A 9,988-nucleotide genomic window follows, 5' to 3' on the forward strand; every position below is an offset into this window, starting at 1 on the left:
TTTTAGCGCTGCGTGACCTCAGCTAGTGAACGGAGTTGTTCGTCAGAAAATCAATAACAATATGAAACTAAAGAGTTTCTCCTGGTGTATGAAGTATTCAAATAACTTACGGGAATCCCGCCGGGCGACCACTTCGACAACCGCCGATATTTCGACAGGAGCACACCCTATCATTTTCAAGGTACAGATGATGCAGCGCTCTGCAAGGAAATCTAAAACCTCGACATGCAGAGCATAAAAGGAAAGACAACACACACACACACACACACATACTCACATACACGTACACACACACACACACACACACACACACACACACACACACACACTGTAAACACTAGCACACAATAAAAGATGACCAACGTTAGAAGTTATTGGTAGTGAAAATTAATAACACACACACGTGCACATACGGTAAACACTAGCACCATTACACAACCAAAGATGACCAATGCCAGAAGTCATCGATAGCTAATATTAATAACCAACGGATGGGGTAGCACTAACTTTGTCCCTCTGTTGTTTGACCAGGGACAGAGTAGAATTCCAAACAGAATTTAAGCAAAAACCTCCAGCTCTATTTGTAAGGTCACTTGCTAATTGATGTCCCAATTGCTGTAGGTACGTGCCAGAATCTCCGAGTTGTTACATTCAATAGGATGACCTTGCCAAGGCAATGTTTTGCTGTAGCATATTTGCTCGACTGTTGTAAGCTATGTGACTCTCATGCTTAAACGGATCCTAAAAGAGCAATAAACTTAGGCGGTGGTTGAAAAACACATTTCACATCGTACTTCCGCAGAGTACAACGAATCCTGTTGAAAATGCTTCCGGCTTAAGGCAAAACGAACGTAGACTTATGTACCATCTCGTTATTATTATCACTTACCCGATTCAAGGTTGGTCGACAGCACAGCCATGTCTGATCTGTGTTTCACGATAACTATTCTGACGAAATGGGACTTAAGGGAAGGGACTTAAGGATGGGCTAATTCACCTGACAGTATTGCTGTGATGACGTGCACCCTATGAACCAAGGTACGAAGTACTCCTTCATGCTGGGCCGGAAGGTAACAACTGCCAACCTGTAGATACACTAGCACGATAAAACGCAACACCAACAAGGAGTTGTGTGACATGAACGAAAGTTTGTAGGCGCGTTTCTGCATCTGAGAGATGATATCTACTCAAATTCCGCGCCAGTCGCATGAGAGCGGCGCTAGTAGCGCCACAGTCAGGATGCAAATCAGGTTTCCATTAAACCCTGTAATGGTCGTCAACGTTAGGTGCCTTTGAGATTGGACGTGGTAACTTGATGTTAGGCAAGAATTACTTTAAGGCTACAAAGACGCCATTATAAACACCTCACTGAGTTTGAACGAGGCCATGTAATACGACTGCAAGAAGCTGAATGTTCGTTCTGCGATGCTGCAGAAAGACTAGGCAGGAATGTAGCCACTATTACACAGTATGACTCCTGCATAGGTGGTCACGAGATGAACGGTCGCAAAAAGATCAGGCTCCGGACGGCTACGTGGCATTACCGAGGGGGAAGAACGACATGCTCGGCAAGTTACTAACAGTAACTCTAGTTTTACGGTTGCAGTAGAGATTAAATTAGCAAGTGACGTTATAAATAGAGCTGGAGGTTTTTGCTGAAATTCTGCATTCAATCCTGCTCTGTCGTTAGTCAAACAGCAGAGGGACAAAGTTAATGTTACCTCATCCTTTGGTTATAAATTTTCACTATCGATGACTTCTGGTGTTGGTCATCTTTGGTTGTATAAAGGTGCTAGTGTTTACAGTGTGTGTGCGCGCGCAGTATGTGTGTGTGTGTACGTTATCTTTCGCTTATGCCCTGCTCACCGAGGTTTTACGTTTCCTTGCACAGTGCTCTCTCGTTGCCTGCAGTTGTACTTTGAAACTGACGGATGTTCACCTGTTGAAATATCACCAGGCTGCCTTACCTTACGTTATTCGAGCAATAAATATCTAGTACATGTATTTTGTAGTGGTCTGCAGAGTACAGATGTACACTACTGGCCATTACAATTGCTACACCAAGAAGAAATGCAGATGATAAATGCTTATTCATTGGACAAATATATTAGACTAGAACTGAAATGTGAATACATTTTCACGCAATTTGGGTGCATAGATCCTGAAAAATCAGTACCCAGATCAACCACCTCTGGCCGTAATAACGGCCTTGATACGCCTGAGCATTCAGTCAAACAGAGCTTGGATGGCGTGTACAGGTACAGCTGCCCATGCAGCTTCAACATGGTACCACAGTTCGTCAAGAGTAGTGACTGGCGTATTGTGACGAGCCAGTTGCTCGGCCACCATTGACTAGACGTTTTCAATTGGTGAGAGATCTGGAGAATGTGCTTGCCAGGGTAGAAGTCCAACATTTTCTGTATCCAGAAAGGCCCGTACAAGATCTGCAACATGCGGTCGTGCATTATCCTGCTGAAATGTAGGGTTTCGCAGGGATCGAATGAAGGGTAGAGCCAAGGGTTGTAACACATCTGAAATGTAACGTCCACTGTTCAAAGTGCCGTCAATGCGAACAAGAGGTGACCGAGACCTGTAACCAATGGCACCCAATACCATCACGCCGGGTGATACGCCAGTATGACGATGACGAATACACGCTTCCAATATGCGTTCACCACGATGTCGCCAAACACGGATGCCACCATCATGATGCTGTAAACAGAATCTGGATTCATCCGAAAAAATGACGTTTTGCCATTCGTGCACCCAGGTTCGTCGTTGAGTACACAATCGCAGGCACTCCTGTCTGTGATGCAGCGTCAAGGGTAACCGCAGCAATGGTCTCCGAGCTGATAGTCCATGATGCTGCAAACGTCGTCGAACTGTTCGTGCAGATGGTTGTTGTCTTGCAAACGTCCCCATCTGTTGACTCAGGAATCGAGACGTGGCTGCACGATCCGTTACAGCCATGCGGATAACATGCCTGTCATATCGGCTGCTAGTGATACGAAGCCGTTGGGATCCAGCACAGCGTTCCTCCTGAACAAACCGATTCCATATTCTACTAACAGTCATTGGATCCCAACCAACGCGAGCAGCAATGTCGCGATACGATAAACCGCAATCGCGATGGGCTACAATCCGACCTTATCAAAGTCGGAAACGTGATGGTACGCATTTCTCCTCCTTACACGAGGCATCACAACAACGTTTCAGCAGGCAACGCCGGTCAACTGTTGTTTGTGTATGAGAAATAGGTTGGAAACTTTACTCATGTCAGCACGTTGCAGGTGTCGTCACCGGAGCCAACCTTGTGTGAATGCTGTGAAATGCTAATCATTTGCATATCACAGCATTTTCTTCCTGTCGGTTAAATTTCGCGTCTGTAGCACGTCATCTTCGTGGTGTAGCAATTTTAATGGCCAGTAGTGTATATGTAGATGAATCCTTACTGCGCGAAGCGCTGTAACAAATATACTGGTGTCCAAAACTAATGCAACGAAGGGAAATTTTGCAAGTTTGCTTTTATTTTGCCACAAAACAGTATAAATAGGTGATAGTAAAGTAGAAACTTTATAAAGAATACAGCACGTAAATAGCTGCAACTTGCATAACGATAGACAAAAATGTTCTTCGTTTTTCCAACTTAACGAATTTGCAGACACACTCTGACAACTGGTTAATGTGCTCAGTATGAGGTGTGATCACCTCTGGCAGCAGTACAGGCATGACAAGTACCGGGCATGCTGTGAATGATGTCATTAATCTCATGTAAGGCAATAACGCCCGTTCCTCCAGCAGAGCTGCTCGCAAGCCTTGGAGAGTGGTTGGTGGATGTTGACGCGATGCCACCCGTCTCCCTAATGTATCCCAGACATGCTCTGCGGGATTCAAATCGTGAGAGCTAGCAGGCCAGGCCTGGGTGCAATATATTCCGCTTCCAAGAAAACATCAACCACCCGTGCTGTATGATGTCAAGAATTATCGTTCATCAGTACGAAGTCAGGTCTCAAAAATTCACCTCGCAACAACCGCATATGAGGTTCCAAGATCTCGACAAGATATCTGACAGAAGTTAAACCTTGCCGATTCCTCCGTACAAGTCCGTGAGGAGGTGTTCGTGTGGTTAACATAATCCCTGCCCTCACCACCAGGGAACCTCCTCAATAACGGTCTACGTCCACAGTGTTTGGGTCCCGAAAAGGAATTCTACGTTCCCTCCAGATGCGAATCAGTCGAGTGCTACTCTCCCGACCAAATCGAGACTTATGTGTGAAAAGAAAATTAGCCCACTGTTCGACCATCCAGGTGGCACGTTGACGATCCACTCTAGACGTTCCCTTCTGTGAAGACGTGTCAGAGGTACACATACAGCAGGTCTCTGACAACTAAGGCCGCTCTGCCGAAGCCTTCTTTACACCGTTTGCCTCGATACAACACGTCCAGTGGATGCCGCAGGGTCAGTACCGTCGTACCGTTATAGCCAAATAACAGTCTTCTCTTTCTGATGTAACAAATGGTCGGCCCTGTACAGGCTTCGGGATACAATTTCAGTCTATATGAACTGCCGTCACATCCGGGAAACAACAAAACGATTCACATTAAGCCATCGGGCCACAATAGTTTGCGACTGTCCTGTTTCCATTCTTGCTTTGGCCCTCCACCGCAGAGAGTATGTGTCTTCTCTGTGCCATCCTCTGGAACTACAATATGTACACAATAATGGTGGATGAGGGACTACCCACCAACACTACCAAATTTGATAGGTGCCCTGATGTCATCGTGAGACACAGAACGGGGAAATAGCGGTTTGTACGTGTACGTACACACCAGTGTACGTATGAGAAGAGAAGGCCGCGCAGATTTGCGTTTTTCGGGGGGCGGGGGGGGGGGGGGGGGGAGGGGGCGGTCTTGGTGCTTGGTTCTTATTTGAATAAGGAACATGGGGTAAAAAGTTTTTGGTTCAGCCCGTACCAGTGACAATTTGTATAGCCATTCGTACCTCTGTCTTACTGTAGCTATGCTACGGTGTATTAAGCAAAGTTTGAACGACGAACGGGAGCTGGTACCCAGGCAAATTATGCGAGTCGATTACTTCCTTTTAAAAAAGTTTTTAATTGGGCTGAAATTAATGTTCAGTTAATGGCACCATTTGTATATGTACAGTTCCTGCTTTACGTCCTGAGAGCCGGCCGGTGTTGCCGTGCGGTTCTAGGCGCTTCAGTCTGGAACCGCGTGACCGCTACGGTCGCAGGTTCGAATCCTGCCTGGGGCATGGATGTGTGTGATGTCCTTAGGTTAGTTATGTTTAAGTAGTTCTACGTTCTAGGGGACTGATGACCACAGATGTTAAGTCCCATAGTGCTCAGAGCCATTTGAACCATTTAAATCCTGAGTGGGCCGAGATTAATGGTTCAAGTTTGATTCAAATGTGTATCGGATCTTCGTCTAAAACAAGTTTGAATCATTTCAAAGAATCTTGCTTCGTGCAAAAAACACGTTTTATGGGAGCTTTTTGAAGCGCGCCACTTCTATCCTCTAAACTTGTACTAATCGGTTCAAACTTTGTGTGAAGGTAGATAAATGGATAAAGTTAAACGAATTTTTTGTATCCAGTAATCTTTATCAGTTGTCGAAATACGATGGTTTGAAACCGAGCTAACTGTAGCAAGTAAAATTTGTTACTGCGTGAATTGTATGCTCGGAATCGGTTTAAAGTGAATGAAATAAATAAAAAATGCATTCTGAAGATCAGATTAAAAACTTGCTTGCAAAAATCTAGTTTTTACGTGCTGAAAACTTTTTTTGTGAATTTTTTTCCGCACACCAATTGTTCAAATTTTGTAAGGTAGGCAAATACGTGTAATTAATGGTCGTCCTTTTTTTAGTGAATGCTTCATCTATTGCCATAATTTAAGCAATATGGTTCGAAAGACAATAAGAAAGCTATACCGTATCAGTTGTCTCCCGAATCAACAAAAGTCTACATCAATGAAATATAATTAAATCAAGACCCTAAGCTGTCGACATGCGTTGATATACATCAACTGGGACAGTTGAAAATGTGGGAGCGTCCAAGGAATAAATCCCTGCAGACGCACTGTCCTCTGTGCCCTCGCTGGCTCCGATGGATAGAGCGTTGCCATGTAAGCATGAGACCCCGGGTTCCAGTCCTGGTCGGGGCACACATTTTCAGTTGTCCCCTTTGATGTATATCAACGTCTGTTGACAACTTAGGGTTTTGATTGAATTATATTTCATTCTAAGAGAGCTGCATGGTCATCTTCATAAAGTCTACATCGGTTGCCAAGCTATGGCGTTCTAATGTCAAAATCTTGGCAGAGGAACCAGAATAAAATAAAGCTCCTATTACACCACAAAAAGGTGAATATGTCCTGGGCAGAGTTGGGGGTGTAAAAGAAGGGAACCAGCCTATCGATTTACCTGGCAACTTCAAAGACATTTAAATCAAAACATCTTGATATATTCGCGCTTTTTTGCTAGTTAACCCTACTTTCCCAGCGGAGTAAGCTCTTTTAGCTGCAAGGTCTTGGCACATGCGCATCTTGCAATTTGCACCTTAAAGTCCCTGACCCTGTGCCCAAAATCCAGAAGCTCCGCCACCCATAGTAAAATATATGTAATGTCATTTGGGTGAAGAGCGTGATGTAATAACTAATAAAGTTTGTCTTGGGGGACAAAATTTCTGGATGTGGAATTGTTCCTGGAGGGACGCTAGAACAACCTTCACGCTCACTCTCACCTCCGGCCCCACGGTTGCAGTGAAGACTGCGTCGATTTGACGTGAATACCTCATCCTACATCCCTAGAACTGCAGTTGTGTTCTGCCAGAGACTATACCCTTTGTCGATATGTGTGGTATCAAACGAGGTTATGACCTATATCAGGGCTGAACAGTTGCAGGGTGCGGTCAGTTGCAAATACTCGCAGAATGTGGGACAAAGTGGCTGCGAGCGAAATTTCTCACTCATATGGAACTTTTTATAACAGCTTGGTATCCTCTCCTCTTGTTGTACTTCCGATGGGTCTGGCTCGATATAATAGGGTTTCTCCCCGTGGTAGGTATCTTTATTTCTTCTTCTAAATTTATCTTCTCTCTTTGTAATCTTTCGTTGCTTGCTCTCTTCCATAGTTGAATACGGGTAGAAATCTCCTGTCTTCATGCACGCGATTCATTTGCACAATCAAAGTCTGAAGAATCTTTATGACACGTTTGGAATGGAGTGCGGGAGCGTACAGCCCTCTGGTCGGGATGACGCTGTCAGCAATAGAAGACGCCTGAGTCCCTACTTTCTCCATTGGCGCGTCGGATTTCCCCATACAACATGCATAAGTAAGCGAACTATTACTGCAAGACGCTTTGCCGAAAAAAAGTTGCCTTCACGAATTTTGTGAAATTACCTAGAAGTCTCCAGTCTACTCATTATAGGTTTCATTCTCCCCATTGATTGAAAAACAACAAAAGTGACATACGTTAATTACATGGCTATTCGAAAACAAAAAGTGTTCTAGTTAAAAGTGAGAGCATCGGAGTTAGCATTTTTCTTTGTCTATTTACTTACTACAGGTTCCAGTTTGCCCTTGTGTCTATCACACATCTTCATCTAAGGTGTACTTACACATCCAGAACTGTTGTAATGAAAAAAATCTGTCTGTAGCGAAAGCGAAAGAGAGTTCATTAATAAGAGACCTACACTTAAAAACACACTTCTCACGATCTACAAACAGAGTTTCTCTCGACAGAGAGAATTAGAATAGTAATTAAGAGTTATACTTTCTCGTATTATAAATTATTCTTTCCGGTAAGTCCTAGAAAACAAAATAGACCCCAACATACCACTATTTTATATTCATAGATTTTTATGGTAAACTTTTTAAAAAATTGATTATTGAAGTGACTGATCGCTGAACTTCTTCCAGAAATGAAATAATAGTTTTATATAAGATTACACTATGCATATTCCATCAAGAAACATTCCAATTTTTGGTGTGGTTATTTGGAGATTAATTGGAGATTTATAAATGAAAAGTAAACGAACAATATTTCCTTGTTGTTGGAAGATGTATCGAAATATGTTAATAACAAACAAGTAAAGCTTTTTTCGGTGGAATTGAATAATATTTCATTACGAAAGAATAATAAGAATAAAAACATTTTAAAAATGGAAACTGAAAAAATATACATTGGTTTTCCTGTTTATATGAGAGCCAAGAATCGTCACTGTCCATTACATTTTCAGTTTAGAATTGTTCTCGAAGACTCAACGAACTGGTTGTCAAAGAAGGGCTCTCAACATAGTATTAAAGAGAAAAGAAACATCATTCGTTTTAAATTGTTTCATTTGTATCACTATTTTTTAGTTTTTGTTTGCAAAACAATATATTAATTACCAAATCTTTATTTCTAACAATCTTTTTTATAAACTGGTCCACCAATTCTCTGCGCATCGCAAGTGCTTCCTACAGTTGCTTCCCAGAAAACAACTATCCACATTTAATACAGACACTTACCACAAAACATGCTTCCTCTGCACCAGTCCCCTCACTAGCCATACGTGCTTCGCACACACCCTGCAACCCCATTTAAAATCAACCAAGTTAAAATGCGTGCACTATGCTTACTTTTTATAAGTGTCTTGGTTACTGGACTCCTTTACTTCTGAACTGGCGAAAATTGGAAGACATCAGGTTGCGAATGCTTTGTACCTCATTACTGCCACTAACAATAATAATAATAATACTTTTAATCCTTATGGCAGTGTAGTGTTCATTACATACTTATTGTTAGTTAGTTAGTTACATGTTCCATAGATCATTTGTAGCATTCTTTTATCGAAACGATGCTGTCAGTTAGTTTGTTCAAATGTTGCGAAGTGAATAATCAACAAATTTCTGGTCCATTGTGGGAAGTACCTACGACTGAGAGAAGGAATTTTCATGAAGTATTTTAGCATATGTGATGTATATATCTCGCTATACTGTCATAGAGACAACGTAAAACGTACGAAGTATTTGTGTAGTGGGTGGGCTGTGTGAAGAAGATGCTTTTCCCACATTTGTTTCATGAGCGGTAACCTCCACAACACTGTGCCATACGTTAATGTCAGTATTTGAAAGAAGGTGTAATTATCGGTAATTTATGTAATCAGTATTACAGTTTGACGAAATATTGATAATGATATTGAATTTTTAAAAATAATTTACAGTCGAACGTTTTCGTTTTTACCAAGCGGAAAATTTCATTTTAGCCTTAAGGGGTAATTACCTCCAAGTTAGGAACCGCTGCTCTAAGATTAAAGTACACCATAATCCCCACATCGAAAAAATAGTACTATATTTCATCGTTAAAAATTAAATGAAAGCCAGTTGCCGTGCTTTTATGTGTTTACTACAGTTGGAAAAGCGGCTCGAAGAACAGCAAGAAAAACACTGCAGTACATTGACAATGGCATGGCGTACTTTTGTTAACACTTTTTTTAAATTAAGCTTCTCGTGTGTCTGAAGCGAAAAGTTGAAAATCGGTATGTGCAGTCACTTTGACTGAGAAAACCACGCAAATGGTGAGAGATGCTCAGCGTCCATGGCGTGATACGGCGGCGGGACAGTATTCACTCAGATCCCCTTCAGCCTCTGTGCGTGACGTAGTAGTAGAATGCGTGGGTCATCTTCCACCCCTGCAAGTGGAAGCGATTGTGGCTTCACTCGCGGTTGTCTTCAAGTTTGCCCTTTTCAGGTGTTCTTGTTCCGGTCCTGGCACAGAAGTAAGGTCGTGGTCGGCATGCCTACCAGAGCGGCAATTTAAGCCGCCGGCTGTTGGTCAGCTGGCCGCTTCGCTGCTTCTACACCAATCTTCATAACGGTGGACATCTGCTGCCACACTTGTGCAGTCACGGTTATCACACAGTCAAGTTTCTTGGTCAGCGGATTGACCACGCTGTTGCCGTCGGCACTTCTCGCGGCATCGGCG

General features: G+C 42.8%; 1 protein-coding gene across 1 annotated transcript in view; it reads right to left on the minus strand.

Moving 5' to 3' along the window:
* The window catches only part of LOC126123319 (uncharacterized), a 150,884-nt gene extending 143,700 nt beyond the window's left edge, over positions 1-7,184 (minus strand). Inside the window, exon 1 of the mRNA XM_049915099.1 lies at positions 6,989-7,184. Within this exon, the coding sequence (XP_049771056.1) occupies positions 6,989-7,184 (196 nt within the window). The remainder of the gene's footprint in view (positions 1-6,988) is intronic.
* Between the last annotated feature and the right edge of the window lie 2,804 nt (positions 7,185-9,988).

The sequence above is a fragment of the Schistocerca cancellata genome, chromosome 1, assembly GCF_023864275.1.
Source record: "Schistocerca cancellata isolate TAMUIC-IGC-003103 chromosome 1, iqSchCanc2.1, whole genome shotgun sequence".
Lineage (NCBI taxonomy): Eukaryota > Metazoa > Arthropoda > Insecta > Orthoptera > Acrididae > Schistocerca > Schistocerca cancellata.